At 42.8% G+C, this 22,106-nt stretch overlaps 1 protein-coding gene across 4 annotated transcripts in view; it reads left to right on the top strand.

Moving 5' to 3' along the window:
• Nucleotides 1-21,727, top strand: part of TRIT1 (tRNA isopentenyltransferase 1) — a 46,504-nt gene extending 24,777 nt beyond the window's left edge. Inside the window, exons 3-12 of one of the 4 annotated variants that reach the window (XM_041738855.1) lie at nucleotides 1,950-2,048; nucleotides 2,757-2,902; nucleotides 5,749-5,891; nucleotides 7,537-7,648; nucleotides 8,026-8,138; nucleotides 8,384-8,461; nucleotides 11,505-11,614; nucleotides 11,936-12,053; nucleotides 14,864-15,043; nucleotides 21,324-21,727. In XM_041738855.1, the coding sequence (XP_041594789.1) occupies nucleotides 1,950-2,048; nucleotides 2,757-2,902; nucleotides 5,749-5,891; nucleotides 7,537-7,648; nucleotides 8,026-8,138; nucleotides 8,384-8,461; nucleotides 11,505-11,614; nucleotides 11,936-12,053; nucleotides 14,864-15,015 (1,071 nt within the window). In that variant the 3' untranslated portion in view covers nucleotides 15,016-15,043; nucleotides 21,324-21,727. Of the gene's footprint in view, nucleotides 1-1,949; nucleotides 2,049-2,756; nucleotides 2,903-5,748; nucleotides 5,892-7,536; nucleotides 7,649-8,025; nucleotides 8,139-8,383; nucleotides 8,462-11,504; nucleotides 11,615-11,935; nucleotides 12,054-14,863; nucleotides 15,044-21,323 lie in introns of those variants that run through there. The other 3 variants (XM_041738856.1, XR_005985300.1, XR_005985299.1) reach the window with 3 other exon arrangements.
• Nucleotides 21,728-22,106: the final 379 nt, after the last annotated feature.

Raw genomic sequence — 22,106 nt, 5'->3', positions numbered from 1 at the left:
TCAAAACTGAAAGTACCTTAAGAAATATCCAGTTAACCTTGTTTTGACAGGCTAGGTAAGGTATTAGATACTAAGGCCCAGAGAGAAGGATTTTGTCCAGTTGTTTCATGGCTTGGGCAAACAAGTTAAACCTTTTCCCACCAAATATCTCCTATCCCATTCTCCTTCTCTCTTTTTCACTCTCTCTCTTTGGCATCTCACCATTTCCCCCTTCCCTTTTTACTTTCTTTGGTCCTTCTCCCTTTGTCACTCATAGTATATACTTGAATGTTTATTATAATTACTGTAATTGTGTATGCTCCTTATACTTAATAGGGGGAATATAGTATTTCCCCCCCCTCTCTTTTTTTATTTTTATCTTTTTAAAGATTTTATTTATTTATTTATTCATGAGAGAGAGAGAGAGGCAGAGACACAGGCAGAGGGAGAAGCAGGCTCCATGCAGGGAGCCTGATGTGGCACTCGATCCCAGATCCTGGGATCATGCCCTGAGCCAAAGGCAGATGCTCAACCGCTGAGCCACCCAGGCGTCCCTCTCTCTCTTTTTTAAAGATTTTATTTATTTGGGAGAGACAGAGAGAGAGCACAAGTGTGGGGGAGAGAGAGAAGCAGGCTTCCCAGTGAGCAGGAAGCCTGACAAGGGGCCAATCCCAGGACCCAGGGATCACGACCTGAGCTGAAGGCAGATGCTCAACCAACTGAGCCACCCAGATACCCCAGTATTTCTCTTTTTAAAAAACAAATAGAAAGGGATACCTGGGTGGCTCAGCGGTTGAGTCCAGGTTGAGTCTTTGGTCCAGGGCGTGATCCTGGAGTTCTGGGATGGAGTCCCACATTGGGCTCCTTGCATGGAGCCTGCTTCTCCCTCTGCCTATGTCTCTGTCTTCTCTGTCTCTCATGAATAAATAAATACAATTTTTAAAACAAAACAAAACAAAAGGGAAACAATGTTTCTTCTTTAAGATCCTTGATTTGTAATAGCTTTCTTCCCACCCCACCCAGCCTCTCTGGGGTTAGTGGGCTTCTGATAGAAAAGAGGTCATCTATCTCTGGGCGCACAGACAGGCTGGCAAGGGGAAGAAAGGTATAAATGAGTCAGTCTTTGTCTAGGTCGAAAGTCTCTTTTTATCAATTATCCTCAGAAGCAAAGCCCTCCATAAAGCAGATAATTATCTGTTCACCAGAGATTCTAAAGAGAAGAATTTAAAGTAGTGGGGATATAAAAACAATAGTGGCTCAAGTAAATTCAGTGCTTACTCAATTGAAAGCAAATATTTCGGGCATCATGGTAGGGGATTTATATGCCTCGTCACATTTAATGCTCCTTAGACTTCAAGAGAATTTTACAGGTGAGAAAACTGAAGCTCAGGCTGAATAACTTGTCAGAGTTGGAGCTGGTAATTGAGATCTATTTGTCTTCAGAAGCTGTGCTTCCCAGTTTGCTGGTGGAGTCTCAAGTGGGGCTGAAATGTGCAGTATTACCATGTAATGGTGGGGACTGACTGAGTCTAGGAATCGTGGTGTAGGGAAACCAGCTTGTATTCTATTGTAGAAGGCAGTCACAGAATGGATGTCACCTTGGTGGCTTCCTGAGCAGCTCACACTTGTTTCTCTGAGAGCCCTTGGGCTTGTGCTCATTAAACTGATTTGGAATACCAAGCAAGCTTTGAATTGTAGCAGCGAGGCCTAGAAACTTCTAGAACTGAAAGGAATTACCATCATGCATTTGTATGTGGTTTATGCAAGTCCCTCCAGAACTAATGGGAAATGTTTCTGGGAACTCATGGGAGAGGGTGAAGACTGGTATCAGTTCATCTTGGTTTCCACCCTTTCTTCTCTGTTCTCCAGACGAATAAATGAGTGTGGTTTCTTGCTAATATCCTCCTTCCCAAGTGAGTCAGGATGCTCTTCTTGATATTAAATATTGTGATGTCTTTCTTAACATTCACATTGAAGATATATTTGCCCGAGACAAAATTCCTATTGTCGTGGGAGGAACCAATTACTACATTGAGTCTCTGCTCTGGAAAGTTCTTGTCAATACTAAGGTATGTTTAGTTCCTTTATAAGTCACTGAGGAAATGGGTTCCTCTTTCTTGCCAGCTAATTTTAGTGGGAGGAAAGTTGACTCTTGTCTATTTCTTAAACTCAGCAACTGTAATTTTCTTACTTAATATTCTGAAGCAAATGCCACCTCCATATGTGAATTGTGCTCCTCCAGGGTGGCCTGAGGGCAGGGGCTGTGTGTGGGAAAAATGCTCCCCTGTGAATTAATTAGCATCTCCATGTAAGTTAACAGTACATCAGTCTGACTCAGCATTTCCTGGCTGTAACAATCTGTACATCAGTGAGATGCCCAACACTAACCTTTCGTATGGAGATGCTATTGCCTAGGGGGAGGCTTTGCAAACTGTATTGTGCAGGCAATCCTGATCCAGTCTGGTCACTTACTGAGAAGACTGGGCTCCTAGATATGTTCATACAGATGTGTTAGCCCTGGTTCCTGTTTGTACTTCTGACAAGGAAGCAGGTAACTGAGTACTTCGCTCAGCAGTAAGTCCTTTGTGTGCTGTGGTCTCACAACACTACCACGGTGTATTGGAATTTTCTATCATCTGTCTCTCACTATATGGCAAGACCTTCTGATTTCTCTCTGTTCTGTATTTCTAACTCCCAGCAAAGCACCTGGCATATATACTGTTGCAATGCTTGTTGAACCGTTGAATTAAATTTACTTCTAAATCTTCTTTTAATAGCCCCAGGAGATGGGCACTGAGAAAGTGATTGACCGGAAAGTAGAGCTTGAAAAGGAGGATGGCCATGCACTCCACAAACGCCTAAGCCAAGTGGACCCAGAAATGGCTGCCAAGCTGCACCCGCATGATAAGCGCAAAGTAGCCAGGTAAGAAAGCCTGGGCCTACTGAGCCGAGTCCCTCTGGAGTTGGGGAGCCAGTTTTTCAGTGCAACTGGGTAATGAGAGGGGTTTGGTAATAGCAGGAATTGGAGATTGGTGTGTTCCCAGCCCAGAGGTCATGAGGCCCTGAGGTACTGCCTCAGTCCAACTCTCTCAATAAATAATTGCATCCAACTTTGTTGTTCATTTAAAATGTATAATACAATAGAGTTTTCCCTAGGGCCTAGGTAATTGTGCTTCATTTTCTATTTGATCTTTGCTTGTATAACAGTTTTCATATAAATTTTTTCTGGCATGCAGTTGGTTTACATTGTGATTTGAGTTTCATAATTGATGGTATAATGCTGAGTTCTGTCCCAGCAGCTTTCCCGCTGGGAAGTAGATTTTATGAACCTGTCTCGTAGACCTGCTCACCTTCACATATGGAGGTTTTCTTGAAGAGGTGGTGAATGAACTCATAAGGTCATGTTTTCTTAGTTTTTTTTTTTTTTTTTTTTAAGATTTTATTTATTTATTCATGAGAGGCACAGAGACACAGGCAGAGGGAGAAGCAGGCTTCCTGCGGGAGCCTGATGCAGGACTCAATCCCGGGACTCAGAGATTATGCCTTGAGCCAAAGGCGTGAAGACACTCAACCACTGAGCCAATCCCTCTTAGGTTGCTTTGAAATCACAGTCTTGTGTGTTAGGTTTATTTTTCTGCAGTGTTGGGAGTGATACCATATCTGGCAAAGTAGAGGGTCTAATGAAGGATGGTTGATTATGCAGATTAAATATTATAGAACCACCTGGTATTGATAGGGATTGTGAAATAGTCCACTTAAATGAATGTTCTAGATTAGTGTTTCTTAATCCTTTTTCATTATCCCCCACCACCCTACATGTACCCAGTGCCTTTTTAGAAATTTTTTCCTAATTGTACTTCCCTCCCTCCCTGTTCTCCATGAAGTTTAGTACTAAAGAATAATATTTCTTTGGGTATGATTGCCCTCAGAGGGTCATACCACTGTAATATCTAAGTTTTTTTGCCCCCTTGAAAGCAGTATCACCCCGGGTGATAATGCATGTTCTAGATAAATGAAGTTTATACCTTCAGTATCTAAACATTTATTTTAAAACATTTTAATAGGGATCCCTGGGTGGCGCAGCGGTTTGGCGCCTGCCTTTGGCCCAGGGCGCGATCCTGGAGACCCGGGATCGAATCCCACATCGGGCTCCCGGTGCATGGAGCCTGCTTCTCCCTCTGCCTGTGTCTCTGCCTCTCTCTCTCTCTCTGACTATCATAAAAAAAAATAAATAAATAAATAAAAATAAAAATAAATAAAAATAAAAAAAAAATAAAAATAAAAAAAATAAAACATTTTAATAGGGCAGCCCCGGTGGCGCAGCGGTTTGGCGACCCCTGCAGCCCAGGGCGTGATCCTGGGGACCCTGGATCGAGTCCCACGTTAGGCTCTCTGTATGATGCCTGCTTCTCCCTCTGCCTGTGTCTCTGCCTCTCTCTGTGTCTCTCATGAATGAATAAATAAAATCTTTAAAATAAATAAATAAAATAAATTAAAAAAAATTTTTAATAGAGATCTTTCAAAAATTTTTAGAAAACAGAAACTTAATGATGAACATTCATTTTTATATTGTTTTATGATGTGATTCTAGAGCTTGGTCTTTATTATCCTCTCCTTTTATTAATGAGTTCTTTTTTATCACCTCTCCTCATTTTGCTACTTCTAAACTAGTAATGAGCCAAGAATTGTGTCCTAGTAAGAGTCAGTAGGTTCTTTTTTTTTTTTTTTTTTTTTTTAAGATTCTATTTATTCATGAGAGACACAGAGGCAGAGGGAGAAGCAGGCTCGATGCAAGGAGCCCAATGTGGGACATGATCCGGGATCTGGATCACGCCCTCAACCAAAGGCATATGATCAACTGCTGAGCCACCCAGGAACCCCAAGTCAGTAGGTTCGGAGCAAGAGATCTAGTCTCTTCTTTAGAGAGGACTGGAGGACTTTGTTCATCTTTCTTTTAGTTTGAGACTATATCCTAACCTCCAGATAAATGAGATTATCTATTACAATTTTTCCTCACAGGTCCTCTTTGAGTGAGCATTGGTACAGAAACATAGGGGGCCTCTACTCTTGTGTTAGGGATTCAGGAAGTAGAATTGGGTCAGGGAGGGAAAGATCACTTTCAAGCTGATAAGTTGCCAACACTCAAGAGTGGTGTAGTGTAGGTATGAGAGTTATATTACCTGCATAATCTAATAGAGGCAGACAGAGTGGATGGTGGCTGAAGAATAAGTATCTGAGTTCTTTCTTCAGTGGTCTTTGTGCTAGTAGAGTACCAAATCAGTCAGAAGTGCTCTTCATTAATTCTAGACCTATGTTAAAAAAAAAAAAAAAAGCTGGATATACAACAGCTTGATGAGCTGGATATACAACATACTTTTGTACTGTGGGAAAGGCGTTCCAGCAAGACTGGACTTGCTGGCTTGTAACAGTCTCCCAAATAAGCTCTTTTACTGCTTACCTGAAGGTGAGTGTGTCCCATTCTGTTTGTGTAGAAGAAGCCTGTTGTTTCTGAACCTGAGTTCAGAAAAATTAATATATGTTTACAAGAATAGTATTAGTCTTACTTTATCTAAAATTTTCTTTGGAACTGTTTTCTGGGTAGCTATAGGATTGGAGTGACTCCAGGCCTTCATGGCTTTGGGGGCTTATCAGTGAAAATGAGAAAGAGGTGTTTGTAATAAATAACCTTTCTCCTTGTCTCATTTGAGAATGAATATTTTCTAATGGTTTTTATGGGTATGCCCCCCCCCCCCCCCTTAAATGGCTTAGGAGCTTGCAGGTGTTTGAAGAAACAGGAATCTCTCATAGTGAATTTCTTCATCGTCAACATGCGGAGGAAGGTGGTGGTCCCCTCGGAGGCCCTCTGAAGTTCCCTAATCTTTGCATCCTCTGGCTTCATGCTGACCAGACAGGTAAAAGCCCTTTGATGCCTTAGAGTCCATCTGAGATAGAGCTTGTTATAATATGTGATTATATGTATATAAATACGCATAAGATGCCCAGAACCACAAGTGGCTCATAATAAGCACTAAACAAGTGTTAGCTATTAATTTTATAATTCTTGTTCTTCATTAACTTAGTAAGGCACAGTGCCCTTCCCCTAGGTATCTGTCTGGAAAGGGAAGAAGGGTAGCCCTGGCACTAGGATAAGATACCAAGGGTGGGATAACATGAAATGGGTAGGGTGGGTAAGAGACTGCCATCCAGGGAAGGTCTGAAGAGAAAGAGAAGGAAGGCTTTGTGGAAGGAGGTCTGCCTCCCTGGATTGATGAGATGGAGGCTGCATCACTGATTATTCTAGAAGCAGCAGGCCTCAGAAATGGATATGATGGTTAATTAGCTAGCCTGATGATATTTTTTGGGTTTTTTTTTTTGTAAAGTATGGTAATGCCCTGTGATAGTACTAACTTCTTCATCCAGCTAACATTTAGTAAGCATCTCTAATAAAGTGCTAGATATGCTGCATAGTCCTTGGATTTCAGAGATGAATATGAGACAGTGCCTGGTTTTTAGGAGCTCCTAGTCTAGTGGGGCAGCAAAGATAGATACTACTTTGTGATAAATTCTGGGCCAAAAAGTGCTGTAAGGCCACAGAGAAAGGATGATGAGCATTCTCTTGAGGGCAGTCAGAGACCCACTTAAGACAAATTAGTTAACCTTCTTGTGCCCCAATTTTCTTTTCTGTAAAATGGAATTAATGATAATAATATATATATATGGATTGAGGATTAGATGAATTATAACATACAAAGTGCTCAGTTGTGCGTAACACGTGGTGAGTCCTTAATAAATACAAACTTTCTAGGAAGATAGGAAAAAAGGTTACTGTTACTGCAGGCTGAGAAGTAGTGATGGCAGATAATGTAGAATATGGTTGAAATGGTGAAAATTTACTGTTAAATTAATCTCAGGTACAAGTTTATAGAAAAAGTTAATTTTTTAAATGAAATTTCTGTAAATAAAAACATGTATTGCAATTTAGCATAAAATAATGGAATCTGATTCATAATAAAGCTGACCACTACCTTTGATCATAGTAAAGTTTTTGACCACCACATCTGAATGATTATGACCCCTGATTCTGCTTTGCTCCTTTGTTTGGTTCAGTAGTTCAAGAGGTACCTAGGGTGGCTTTGTATTAAAGTTTCTTATTCCTGTCCAAGGTGTCATCTGACAGTTCTTAAATATAAAAGAACACAAAGTTAAAGTAACAAATATGATGGGAAAAAATAAAGGTAAAGCAGGGGTCTCAGCTGCCTCTAAAGTAAACAATGAATATACGTTCCATAATAAAATATTTGTCCTTCTTAGTTGCTATAATTGTATGCTTTCTCTTTATGTAATAAGACATGTGCTTCATTTTGGCTGTTTTGTATTGAAGTTTGGTCTTAAGTATGACAAATATAATATGAATTATTCTATAATCCTTGGACTTTAAATGCCTTCTTCCATTTGAATAAATGCTCCTCTTTGTGGCAGCCTGTCCATTCATTCACTGTGTAAGTGTCTAGGGCACCTATGACAGACTAGATTGTTGATGGGCTAATGTGATTGAAGTTCTAGATGAGCGCTTGGATAAGAGGGTGGATGACATGCTAGCTGCTGGGCTCTTGGATGAACTAAGAGATTTTCACCGACGCTATAATCAGAAGAAAGTTGCAGAAAATAGGTGAGGATTTGGCCGTTTCTTCAACCTGCTCTCCCTCCCTTGCATATGACCCAAAGGCCATAAATAGAGTACTGGCTTTGGACCTACTTGTTTATTAGCCTTTGTCCTTGGCGTTGGCAAGGCTTGTTGCAAGGAGGTCTGGTGTACTTGTTACAGTTGCACTTTTCTAATCTGTCAGACATTCCCAGGAGTTCATTTTCAAGGGGACTAACCAGGGAACTGTTGGGGTGGGGGGGTGGAGGAAGAATTTAGAGACAGTAGTTACTCAGGATCTCAGTTTCTCATCTATGAGATGAAATGGCTTAGCTAGATCCTCTCTAAGGCCCCTGCTAGCTCTCAGATGCAGTGGCTCATCGCTGATGCTCTCCTATTCCCAGCCAGGACTATCAACATGGTATCTTCCAATCCATTGGCTTCAAGGAATTTCACGAGTACCTGGTCACTGAAGGAAAATGCACACCAGAGACTAGTAACCAGCTCCTAAAGAAAGGTGTGAATTCCTCCATCTAACCTAGACTTGGACATCCTTGGGTGGCAGAGTACCTACTGGTATGATCTGAGAAAGAGCTGAGACCAAAGAGTCCCAAGTGGCCTTCAGCTCAGAATTGAGATTTTTGTTTACCAAGTGTACTCCAGGGTGCTGCTATGGCTGATTTTCTCTTTTCCTGGGCTGGGAGGGCTTGCCTTTTGCCTGGGTCAGAACTTGGAGGTTACTAGATCTACTTTGTCTTTCAGGTATCGAGTCTTTGAAACAAGTGACTAAGAGATATGCCCGGAAGCAAAACCGATGGGTTAAAAACCGGTTTTTGAGCAGTAAGTCTCATGTTTTTCCTTACCCCTGGGTTTGTTTCCAGTAGAGTATAGATTGTCCTCAACTCACCGCAAAAAGGAACTTTAGTTTCTGGACCTGTCCTGAGCTTTGGGGACCTGATCTGGGAGAGGGTCTACTGCATAAATGACCATGCTTTTTTGTAATGTGTCAGAAAACAAATGAAATCTTTCCAATGAGAAGTTGAACACATGGGTGTTGGCTACAAACACATAAGAACATAACAGCAGCATCGTCCTAGGGTCGGTGTTCAAGGTTGATTTTAGCTTCAGATTTTGTACCTTGAGTGCAGTCAGATTTCTGTAGGTAAGCTTTCCTAATTAAAGTGGTTCTGGGGTACCCGACTGGCTCAGTTGGAAGAGCATGTGACTCCTAATCTCAGTGTTGTGAGTTTGGGCCCCATGTTGGGTGTAGAGATTTCTTTTTTTTTTTTTATTTTTTTTATTTTTTTTTATTTTTTATTTTTTTTATTTTTTTATTTTTTTAGGGTGTAGAGATTTCTAACAACAAAAGAAAGCTTAAAGAAAGAAAATCGTTCTTAGGATACATGAGCAGTATAAAAAGCCAAACCTTCACCAGTTCTCTCAGTGTTGCCTTCACATTTTGGTATGTGGTGCTTCAGAGTTGCTGCAGGTTTGCCTTCAATTGAACAGCACTTTTATTTTTATTTTTTTTTATTTTTTTTTTTATGATAGTCACAGAGAGAGAGAGAGAGAGAGGCAGAGACACAGGCAGAGGGAGAAGCAGGCTCCATGCACTGGGAGCCCGATGTGGGATTCGATCCCGGGTCTCCAGGATCGCGCCCTGGGCCAAAGGCAGGCGCCAAACCACTGTGCCACCCAGGGATCCCTGAACAGCACTTTTAAGCAACAGGGAAAGAAATTCTCCTTCACTTGACCCTGTTCTGTGTCCTTGACATTAAATTTGGTGCCATACATATATTACTAAGCCTGTGAGATAGGTGCTATTCTTTCATTTTTGCAGATAAGGCAATGGAGGCTTCAAGGCATTAAAAATCTTGCCAAATATCTGCCAGCTGAATAAGCAGTATTGAAAGCAGGCCTGTCCCCCTACCCACTCCCCCCGCCCCCCGCAATGTATTCTATAGCATGCTTCTTGTTTCCTGTAGCTATAATTTCAGCTAGACAGCATTGGTATTGGGCCTTGGGTAAGGAATTTTCTGGTTATGAGCTAAAAGATTAATTTAAAGGAGATTAAATGAAACACCAACTTTATCTTATAGGCACTCTTTAAATATGTTTCTGAATCTTCCCGTTTGCCTTTTGCTGTTAGACTTCTGCTTTCAGTTATAGATCAGGACAGCTGAGGCCTCCACTGTCTGCTCTTCAGGGTCTCTGAATAGAAACACCTCAATCCATGTTGTGACCACGGATTGTTGCATTTCTCTCTCCTGCTCTCACTCTCTGCCAGACCTCTCCAGAGTAGTTCTGGCACCAAGAGGCTCTTTATACTTCTTTCTACTTACCCTGCTTTCTCTGCATGTCCTGTCAGATAGGAGAATTCTCTACTTCAGCTAAAATCAAAATTGAATCGCATCAACTGAAATTCACTATAGATTTCTAATGCAGCTTCTCTTCTCTCCAGGGCTAACAATTAGTCTGCAACAAAAGCTGTTTTTTGTAATGATTTGAAACTTCCTCCTGTGGTAAAGCCACAATAACTCCCCCATCTCTGAGTCAGGAGGGATTGATGGCACAGTGCATCATCTGCCCATTCCTCATTCATGTGTATGCCGGCACAGTCCTGGTGCTAGAGTGAAAGGCACAGCTGCCTCGTAAACCAGGAGCCGTGTGTGATTGGCCAGGGCTAGTCTGCTGGGACATGGTTCTGGCAAGAAGCCAGGGGGACTTCCCCGCCCCAACTTGGCCTTGGACCCAAGCCAGAAATAGCAGCTGGGAGCCGAGAACTTGTTGAAAGGTGCTTAGACAGGGCACAGAAGCCCAACAAAGGACTCAGAGGGGAAAGGAAAATATAGAGTGGCCTGGAAACAGGTGCAGAGCTTAGCCAAGGCCAGGTGTGCTGTGGATGCTGCCTGCACCCTCCCAGTCTCACCTTTCCGTGTGGTGGCAGGTGCGGCCCAGTCCATTTTATGAAAAATCTTACTTGTGGTTGGCACAATCAAAAGGCCAGCACCTGCCAGCCGTTGGCATCCTAAGGACTTTGATGTTTTTGTCCCTGGGGAGATGCTTTTTTGTCTTTAGGCAACTGACTTGACCTAGCTGTGGAAGGCAATTTAGTGTGTCCATAGACAGGGGAGGCTACCACCAGAGACCAAACAGGGTTGGCTCCAGGGGACAGAATGCCTGTAGCTGTACTCTAGGCTGTCTCTAGTCGTCTCTCCATTCAGAAGTATTTACCAAAAAATGTTTCTTGAATACTCCTCTAGATCTTGTTCCTAAAAGAAGGGGCTCAACTAGTTTTAATTTCATGGCTTCTTTCTTAAAGTTCTCAGATTTAGTGGCTCATTGACTGATACTCTTCTGTTCCCAGTCCCTGATCATGGGTATGGTATCAACAAATTTCATGAGGGCCGTGCTGCTGAAGGGATATATACAAACCTGAGACTAGTGTCTGCTCCTAAAGAAAGCTGCGAACTCTCTTGCCAGAAGAGCAGTATCACTGTTAAGATCATAGGCAACTTAGAACAGGCATTTACTTAGAGCTGTTAGTTTATTTACTCCTATGGTATGCTATCTTCATATGGTTGCGCATGCAGTAGTCACTAGAGCTGTTACTCTGTTCTGTTTTTTTTGACCGATCTGGAAGATCCTGTCTCTGGAAGTCTTTGGATTATACAGCTAGACTTGTTGGCTACAGATGTGAACCTTCTAGGTCATTCTTGGATTGTATGTAGTTTTTTGGTTCATGTTTCTGGTTAGAATGAATGGCATGATCAGAATGTTTATTCTTTGGCCCCATATATTTCCTTTGAGGATTTTGGAGTCCTGGGAGCAGAATGGATTGGGTCTTTGAGGCTGACCTCTCACAACTTCTCTTTGTCATTAGGACCTGGTCCCAGAGTCCCCCCAGTATATGGCTTAGAAGTGTCTGATGTCTCGAAGTGGGAAGAGTGTGTTCTTGAACCTGCTCTTGAAATCGTGCAAAGTTTCATCCAGGTGATTATTAATCACAGTGCTGTGTGTTGTCTGGCTTTCAGAGAGTTTTCCTTAGCTGGCACCTTTGTTGGCATGTCAGGGAACCAAGCTTTCTTTTCCATGGAATAGAGCAGAAGAGCTGGCTGCCCTTAGATCCCTGGAGGCTGTGTTTCTACTTTCACATTTAGAAAGGTTGTTGCTAAAATCTGTCCGTAGTCCACCAGAACAGGGATGAGAAAAAGGAATCTTGGGAAAATCCCACTCCCCTTAATATCAGAGAATGAGATCCAAATCTCTTTTGAGTTGATTGCTTCTCTCCCCTCCCCCTCCTTGTTCTTTCAGGGCCACCAGCCTGCAGCTGCTCCAGTAAAGATGCCATGCAATGAGACAGAGAACAGGAGAAGTCATCACATGTGTGACCTCTGTGATCGAATCATCATTGGGGACCGTGAATGGGCAGGTAGGATCTGGGGAGGGGCACGGAGACATTTGTGAGGGTGACTCACAGTGACTTTGTGAAATTTAAGGTCTTTGGTAGGTTAAATGCTGGAGTCTGCTTACTTGTAAAGGGATGGCCAGATTCCTCCAAGAGCCCCTAAGTACTCACATTTCATGGCAACTTTCCCATTTTGAAGAGTTATCTTTATATTCTGAATTGCAAAGGAAGATCATCTGCCTTCCAATTTCAGCTAGAGTAGATATTTTATACTGACAGGTCTGTAGTTAAGTTTCCAGAGCCCCTTTGACTTTCCTGATCCTACCTTATAGGAGTTTCTTGGCCCCTCATGTTTAGAACTCAGTGCGGGTGAGGTGGGATTGTAAGGGAAACTAGCCAACTCACCTAAGAGACCAGAGAAGCAGAAACAGCTGAGAGGGGAGGAGGACGTGCAATTACTCCTCCTGAGTACATTCTTTGAAAGTGGGGGTCTCTGATAATCTTTAATGTAATATATCGAAATGGTGGTGATTGCTAAAGTTGTAATAAAAAGCATTAAGAGAACCTGTGAGAGCAGGAGCCACTGGGTGGCTCAGTCGGTTAAGCATCTGACTCTTGGTTTCAGTTCAGGTTATGATCTCAGGGTCTTGGGATCCAGCAAGCAAAACCCCACCCCACCTCCACCCCCTCGTATTGAACTCAGCACTCAGAGGGAAGTCTGCTTGGGAATTCTCTCCCTCTGCCTGCCCTACCCCCCACATACGTACACACACTCTCTCTTTCAAATAAATAAATCTTTAAAAAGAGAGAGAGAAGCTGTGAAAGCAAGACTTATATAGAGAAAGTGGTCAGAGGGTGATGTCTTTAAAGGTACTCCTAAATAAATAAATAAATAAATAAATAAATAAATAAATAAATAAATAAATAAATAAAGGTACTCCTGACCAACCAGCATGGGCACTGACCTAAGGCTCTCTGTCTTTTAGAGCCTGGGTCTGCTCTGCCATAGTCACACTGCACTCCCCTGTCAGCTTCTTTTTTCTTTCTTTCTTTTTTTTTTTTTAAGATTTTTTTAATTTATCCATGAGAGACACACAGAGAGAGAAAGGCACAGGCAGAGGGAGAAGCAGGCTCCATGCAGGGAGCCCGATGCGGGACTCGATCCTGGACCACTCTAGGACCACACCCTGGGCCGAAGGCAGGCGCCAAACCCCTGAGGCACCCAGGGATCCCCCCTGTCAGATTCTTGTAGTCCTCTGGTCAAAGCCCAGAAAGGGCCAGGGCCTCCAAGTCTTGAGTTTACACTGTATTTGGAGACTTCTTAAAAGGTCACTCCTTTTGAGCACAGTAGGGCTTGTAGGATACCCAGTAGCTGGAATCGTTCTGTTCAGAGTACTGCCTTTCATGAGATTCTCCTAGAAATAGAATTTTTTCCACATACCAACCAATAGAACGATTAGTTCTATTAACTGGTAACACTGGCAAAATGAACTCCATTGTCAGAGACTGGGAATGGCTGTGATTTGCCTTAACGGCAGAAGAAGCCTCGATTGTCACTGGTTTATAATGATGAAAGGGGAAGAGAAAGAGAGTGTCTGATTGTTTTTTCTAAAGGAAACTTAGTGGTTCGATTTGTCGAATGTCCTTCAGGGATAGCCTTAAAGAAACAACATTTGTGAGCCTTTGTGAGCTTAGCTTGTGTGAGCCCTTCTATAGTGCCATCTGTCAGGTCCCTGCTCCCATCTCCTGCTGCCGTGGAGAGCCAGGCCAGAAGCCCTTTTTTTTTTTTTTTTGCCTTAGGCTCTAGCTGGAGAATAAAGCTGACTTTTTCCCCCCCCAAGTAAACTTTTCTTCTAACCTCTTTTTTTAAAATTCTTTTTGCTGTGAAACCCTTAAAATGATGGTTTTTTAAAAATTCTTTTTGCTGTGAAACCCTTAAAATGTTGTTGTTTTTTTAAATATATATCAAAGATCATTTAATCTAGTCATCTCTCTCTTTAGAGGCTTCCAAAGAAAATTTCCTTGAAAAAGAATAAGTGAAAAGAGGCTAATATGAGTTGGTCAGAGGGTGGGAACACTCTTTGGGGTGAGAGGTCAGAAATCGTTATTAGGCAGCAGTGGCCTTTCAGCTTTACTGATTCTGTGGACACTCGAAAAGGACCAACAGAGAAGAATGCTTCCTGTTATCTGCCTGGAGCATTGTGTGCTTGAAGAATGTGAACCTTGTGAGTTAGTCATTCAAATGGCTTATCTAGCCTAGGCATAGGGGATGTTGGATCAGGAGGGGCCACCTGTGTGAGCGGGGAAGAAGAGGAAAGGACAGCTCTGGGTTTGATGTGGGACAGAGCATCTGTCTGGCAATATAGACAAGGATTTGGGTTTGTAACTTTTTAGTTGAGTGAGTTGAAAGGTAATCTCTCTGAAACAGCTCTGTTGTGTTACAAAAATGGAGTCTGGAGCTCTGATTCTGGAAAATTTGGTCTCTTTTGAGCTATAGATGAGCCAAAGTACTTACCTACTGTGTGTACTTGGACAGAATCTAAGTCCTCAGTGAACTTCAGTTTCCTTCTGTATAAAAATGAGCTGAATAATACTGTCCTGCAAGATTGCTGTGAGGATTAGTGATGTAAAGCACCCAGCAGGGTACACTTAATGCATGGTAGCTTGCTGGCCATGTAACTTATCCTTCTTTTAAAAATGCTAAGCAGCTATACCAGTACATGTGTTGGTCCTGTTATTATTTTTTTTAAAAAGGATTATATAGTTAATTTTTATGCTTCTAGGATTGATTCTAGAAAGTTCTAATGAGTTGTTTTTGTTTTGTTTTGTCTTAGCACACATAAAATCCAAATCCCACTTGCACCGACTAAAGAAGAGAAGAAGATTGGACTCAGATGCTGTCACTACCATAGAAAGTCGTGAGAAAGAGCTTAAAGAGAAAGGATCCCTAGGACAGAATGAGAAAGAGCTGGAATCTAGTGTTTAAAGAGACATGTCTAGTAGCCTTTGCACAGGTAGAGACCCAGTTTAGGAGGGAGGGTTATGTCTATGTCCCTATCTGGACTGGGGAGTGCTCTGCAGAAAGCGCCCACCATTTTCTGCCTTCAGTGGTGTAGTTTTAATGTTCTCTGTCATGGAAATAGCAGGGCTTATTAGCTCCTTGTTTGGCTGATGTGCCTGTTAATGATGATTTGGGGAAGGAATTTTTTTCTTTTAACCTTAAAGTTCTATTTTTGAAAGAAGCACAGATTGTACTTTTTAATACTTGTGAAGATCTTTTTGGTGGGGATCCCTGGGTGGCGCAGCGGTTTGGCGCCTGCCTTTGGCCCAGGGCGCGATCCTGGAGACCCGGGATCGAATCCCACATCGGGCTCCCGGTGCATGGAGCCTGCTTCTCCCTCTGCCTGTGTCTCTGCCTGTCTCTCTCTCTCTCTGTGACTATAATACATAAATTAAAAAAAAAAAAAAAATCTTTAAAAAAAAAAAAAAAGATCTTTTTGGTAATGAGTATCTGAATTCCCTATAGTCTTTAAAAAAGAAGTTTTATGTCCCTGACTCTGGCTAAAAATATCTCATTTACGATGACTGAAGTATTATGGGCCACAAATCGGGAGTTCTGGATTTGGGTGAATGGCAGGAAAGGACCAGCCCCAGTGAGAAGATTAAGTGAACTCAACCACTAGTTCTTGGAATTCCACTGAGAAGGAGAGAAGAACGTGGTCATGACATGGCACTTGAAAACTAAACACTTTGACATTTTGTTGAGTTCTTCCTGTGTGATAATTACTCTCACTGCTGTCTTTACATTAAGTTAGGAGCCTATATTTTTATTGAAAGTTAAATTTAAAAAAAAGTTTCCAAGAGTCTCTTTATTTTTTTAATTTTTTTATTTTATTTTTATTTTTTAAGATTTTTTTATTTACAACAGACAGAGAGAGAGGCAGAGACACAGACAGATGGAGAAGCAGGCTCTGTGCAGGGAGCCTGATGTGGGACTCGATCCCGGGTCTCCAGGATCAGGCCCTGGGCCAAAAGCGGCGCTAAACTGCTAGGCCACCAGGGCTGCCCCTGAGTCTCCTTAGTCCTTAAAACACTGTATATTCCATGTCTAGTTTATACACTGTAGGCTCTGTTGTCAACATACAGCCTTGGGGCACTTGGGTGGCTCATTCGTTTAAGCATCCTACTCTTGATCTCAGCTTAGGTCTTTTTTTTTTTTTAAGATTTTATTTATTTATTCATGAGAGACAGTGAGAGAGAGAGGCAGAGACACAGGCAGAGAGAGAAGCAGGCTCCATACAGACAGCCTGATGTGGAACTTGATCCCGGGACTCCAGGATCACACCCTGGGCCAAAGGCAGGCACTAAACCACTGAACCACCCAGGGATCCCCTCAGCTTAGGTCTTAGTCTTAGGGTCATGAGTTCAAGCTGTGCATTGGGCTCCATGCTGGGTGTGGAGCCTACTTAAACACACACACACACACACACACACACACACACACACAAAACAAAAACATCATAGTTTTTTCTGAAGCTTAACATTCTTCATATGATCATGCTGTCCATTCATTATTTAGAAAATGTTTACTAAGTACTTCTTATATTCCTGGAATACATAGGTTATTGGAGATGTGTGATTTCCAGCAATAGAGTATATGTATGTATGCATTTAGCGTAAAATTAAGTATTTTTATGTTTACAGTTCAGGATCAATTACATCCATAGTGCTTTGTGACCATCACCTCTATTTCCAACACTTTTTCATCACCCCAAACACAGTGTATCCATTAAGCCATAACCCCACTCAAGTAGTATTTTATTTGTTCAGAATCTACTAGGTAAGAGGCTAGAGGGAATACAGAGATAAAATGAGATGCTGTTCTTGTTTTCAGGGAGCTTTGTTCATACTCTACAAATAGCCAGTCTAGGGAAGAATATCTAAAGGTCGTAAGAGGTGGGTAGCATGGTACTTTAGAGGGGAGGGCAGGGGAGGGAGAGGATCATGGAAGAAGGAGCATTTCTCCTGGGCCTTTAAATATTTTATTTATTTATTCATGAGAGACTCAGAGAGAATGGCAGGGACATAGGCAGAGGGAGAAGCAGACTCCCTGCAGTAAGCCCCATGTGAGACTCGATCCCAGGACCCCGGGATCACGACCTGAGCCGAAGGCAGATGCTCAACTGCTGAGCCACCAGGCGCCCTCTCTCCTGGACCTTTAAAAGCAATTCTTGGTTAGCTCTGTGTAGGAGGAGAGGGTAAAGAACTATCAAACTCGGTTGTCCTTTTTTAAACAGTGTGCATTTCATAGCTTTACCTTTTTTTTTCCTTCTAACATTTTTTTAAAGTTTAATTTTAAAAAAGTTTAATTTTTTTCCACTAGTTCACATAGTTCAAAAATCAAAATAATACAAAAAGACATTCACTGAGGGGCATCTAGGTGGCTCCCTCGCTCTCAAAAATATTTCTTTCTTCCAATGATTTTACTTATTTGAGAGAGAGATCATGAGTGGGAGACGGGGGCAGAGGCAGAGGGTGAAGCACACTCCCCACCCAGCAAGGAGCCTGGCACAGGCTCCATCCCAGGACCCTAAGATCATGACCTGAGTGGAGGGCCAAAGCCCAATCAACTAGCCACCCAGGCACCTCTAAATAAAATATTTTTTAAAAAGGGCAGCTCAGCGATTTAGCGCCGCCTTCTGCCCAGGGCCTGGAGACCCGGAATCAAGCCCCGCGTCAGGCTCCCTGCATGGAGCCTGCTTCTCCCTCTGCTTGTGTCTTTGCCTCTCTGTTTGTTTGTCTCTCATGAATGAATAAATCTTGGGGAAAAAAAAAAAAAGATGTTCATTGAGAAATCTCACTCCCATCCCTATCCCCTCCTCTCGAAATAATTATTTACTAGTTTTTTAGAACTAATTGTTTTTAGTGCAAAAATGAACAAATTTTCCATTACCCAAAATATAGCATTTAGCACATACAGTCTTTAATATGTCCCCTTACCTTGTGACAGGTAAACCTGGTTAGCAATATCTGGAGGTGCATGATTTCTCCTGCCACGTCTGTCAGGTCTCTTGTTTTGGGCCTTACCCATCTACCCTAGACTTCCCCAGTTAACCTCAACAGGGTTCATTTACCTTGTATACTGAACTTCATTCAGATGCCAGGGTTGAGGCCAAAGCCAGTCTGACAAATTCAGCCAGCAGATACCTTAGAACTTAACACGTTCTTGGTGCATTGCTAGACTCAGCGGATACAGTGGTGATCCAGAAAGTTCACACTGATTAAATAATTACAGAATTAAAAAAAATAAAGTATTAACAGAATTATAGCTGTTTTAATGGCTGCAAATAAAGGACATTGCTGTAAGAGCAAGTAACCCAAGGACCTGCCCCCCATGTTGGTGTATGGGAGTGTGTGCATGAGTTGGGGGAGGGCATACGTGGCATGGCACAGCATGACGCCAGGGCGGGAGTTAGGAGCCAAATCTGCAGATATGGAACCACATGACCTGGAAAACTTGGTTTCTCAATATGACTGCAGTGGCCTCTCCTCCCTCCTTCCCCACTCGTATGTCCTGGACCCCTTGAGTTTTATTGACCTTTACCCTTTTTTAACGACTTTGGATTTCAAGAATAAATTTTTCTAAAGTCAAGTCTCTATCCACCCCAAGTTGTTCCTTTTTTTTTTTTTTTTTAATTTTTTATTTATTTATGATAGTCACAGAGAGAGAGAGAGAGAGAGAGAGAGGCAGAGACATAGGCAGAGGGAGAAGCAGGCTCCATGCACCGGGAGCCCGATGTGGGACTCGATCCCGGGTCTCCAGGATCGCGCCCTGGGCCAAAGGCAGGCGCCAAACCGCTGCACCACCCAGGGATCCCCCCCAAGTTGTTCCTAATATTAAACATAACACAGATTTCCCAATCAGGGTTTGTCTGTTTGTTTATTATTATTATTAACTACTTCAGGAGCTAACAGAGCATAAAGTTACATCTTCCCACTGGAAGTGGGGATGAATACTTAACTGTGAGTCAAACAAGCGCTTTGTACTGTTCTTTTCCTTCCCACCTACTCCTGGGAGGGAGATGCTGTTCCTCTTCCCGCTAACCGGCGGGGAAAGGGCTCCACACAGGAGGACCACAGCTAGTGAGCAGCCGCCTGGAGTTGAGGCACTATGAAGCTGGGTGTAATTTTAGGAGGAGCCTTAGTCTCTGAAACGCTCTTCACTCCAGCCACTAAATATATTTTAAAGCAATAAAGTTTTGGTGGAGAAGCAGGAAAAACTAGTTTTAATAACCCTACCTCAAAAAGCCTTTAATCCTTTCATCTGAAATACCTGGAGCAGCACCTTCTCTTTGAACCCACTGCTATCTCTATGGCAATTGGAAATCAGGAATTTCCTGAAAGAGACAAGCCAAGCGCCTAATATTCATGAAGTACCTATGAAGTATAAGGCCCTGTGGTTGTGCCCATTGCCCCTATTCTTAGAAACTGTAAGCTCAGCAAGATGGAATTCCTTCACCGTCAGCAGAGAGCCTAGGGAAGAGGAACACTCACCAGAAATCAGCTTGGTACCCCGGTCTGAGGCATTGCACTGAGGTAGATTTCCCCTTCTCTGCCTGCTGCCTGCTGCCTGCTGAATGACCTTGCTCTTGAGTGTAAGTTCTTCCCAGTAATTGTCATAATGTAGACCTGGAAGGATCCTCAGCACCTTTTTGTGCAGTTGGGGAAATTGAGACCCAAAACATGGCTGTTCCATAACCATAGAGCAAGTTGTGGCAAAGTCCAGACAAATCTCAGCTTCCCTCTGTTAACTACTACTAAATACCTCATTTCAAATCTCATTTGAGAACTGGGAAGGACCATGGAGACCAGCTCTGGGCTATTTGTTCAGCCTGGAGGGAGGATAGGGAGTGCCATTTTGTACCATCTGGCCTCAGCTAATCCCCAGACAAGCAGAGCCCTTTGGTCCAGGTGCTCAGAGTCTCCAGGCCACAGCAGTGCTATCTAAATGGCTCTGGTAATTAATTCCAACACTCAGCAAGCTATTTAGGTCCGTCTACCTCTGTCAGTAAAAAATTTTTGCCCCAGTTTTATTGAGATAAAGTTGACATAAAGTAAAAATCCTGACTAGGCTTTACACTTCTTGTAGCTCAGGTAATGCTGTTTTCAAGAGGGTAGGAAATACTTTGAAAATCAGAGAGCTGGATTCTTCGTCTTTAAAATATTTTGCTTGGGGCATCTGGGTGGCTCAGTCGGTTACATGTCTGCCTTAGGCTCAGGTCATGATCCCAGGGTGCTGGGATTGAGCCCTGAGTTGGGCTCTCTGCTCAGTGGGGAGTCTACTTGTCCCTCTCCCACTGCTATGCTCCCCCTACCCCCTGCCCATACCCTCACTCTCTTGTTTTTTTTTTGCTCTCTCTCTTTCTCTCTCAAATAAATAAAATATTCTTAAAAGCCCACAAAATATATTGCTTGATTTTTAGAGCTAAGTAGGGAAACAGTTCATTTATAGTCTAGGTCCATGGTTTGTTCCTTTGTAACTGTCAGTAACTGTATTCTTAGCCTCAGTTCCTACAAAGTGGTTTTTCTACTTAAGACACTACATTAAAAACGACAGAAAACACTAGAAGGCAAGCTTGTAACCTGTCTATATATCCCCAACATCTAGAAAGTCAAATACTTGTTGAAATAATTACACAAAAGCATAGAAGCTAAGTGGGTCTCTACATAAAGATGTTTTAAAATCATCAAATAAGGGGCAGCCCGGGTGGCTCAGCAGTTCAGCGCCGCCTTCAGCCCAGGGCCTGATCCTGGAGACCTGGGATCGAGTCCCACATCGGGCTCCCTGGGAGGAGCCTGCTTCTCCCTCTGCCTGTGTCTCTCATGAATAAATAAATAAAATCTTTAAAAAAAATCATTAAATAACCAGGATGACGAAATCTTGAGATAGTAGCCACAGGAAGGAATTTCATTATTTGATCATCACCTGCTTGGGCGGTTAGGGCCATTTTCTAAAAAGATAGCTAACTGGTCACTTGTCAAGCTATTCTGAATATGTACAAAGGAAGCTGCATGGTTGTATCAGTTAGGATAAAAGGCTAAGCTGCTATAACAAAGAGGCTCAACAATACAGTGGCTTAAGAGACAAAGAATTTTGTTTCTTTCTCACATAGCAACTTTGAGGGGGAGTTAACATTTCTGAAGCCAGTGGTCCAGGTCTGCAGGACAGCTGTGCTCCAAGCAGCTACTCAGAGACACGGGTTCCTAATATCATGTTGCTTTTCCATCATCCAGGGGACACTGTCATTTTATCACCTGCATGAACGAGGCTGGATCACCGCTGGTTCCAGCCAAGGGGAAGGGGAACCGGCACCCAGAAGACAGCCCCCAGTGGCGTCCCTACTTCATGCTTCTCATTGGCAAGAACTTAGTCCTGTGGCCGTCCACACCTACCTGCAAAGGAGGCTGAGAAATGTAGGCAAGTCACAGACCAAGATAAAATGGGAGAACAGATTTTGGTGGGCACTTTGCCGCCTCCACTAAACACTTGTGTCATGGAAAGGAGCACTGGACTCCAGGCTGCTGTAACTAATTAGCTCTGATATCTCGCTGGGGGCAAATCTATTTCCCCATCTGTGAAATCAGTGAGCTGTATGAGCTGACTGCTGAAATATTTCAAAAAGTAAAGCTGGACAAGATCTTGGCTGAAAAGATTTTTATTTTTTTTTAAGATTTTTTTTATTCATGAGGACACAGAGAGAAAGCAGAGACACAAGCAGAGGGAGAAAGCAGGTTCCCTGTGGGGAGCCTGATGCAGGACTCGATCCCAGACCCTGGGATCATGGCCTGAGGCAAAGGCAGACGCTCAACCACTGAGCCACCCAGGCATCCCAGGCTGGCAAGGTTTTTAAAGATAGGTTAAAAAGAATATTAGAAGGCATATGAGACTGAAGGAGCCTTGGGGCCAGGGGCTAACACCCTAAAGGTGGTGGGGAGGGATGATGGGTATTTTAGTGGCCTTGTGGAATAACTGGGCTAGAGGCTGGGACTACTTACCTGCACACTTTTTTGTGTGGA

Source organism: Vulpes lagopus, chromosome 23, assembly GCF_018345385.1.
Source record: "Vulpes lagopus strain Blue_001 chromosome 23, ASM1834538v1, whole genome shotgun sequence".
Classification (NCBI taxonomy): Eukaryota; Metazoa; Chordata; class Mammalia; order Carnivora; family Canidae; genus Vulpes; species Vulpes lagopus.
Note: the sequence above shows the minus strand (reverse complement) of the source record. Positions and strands in the feature narration are given on the sequence as shown.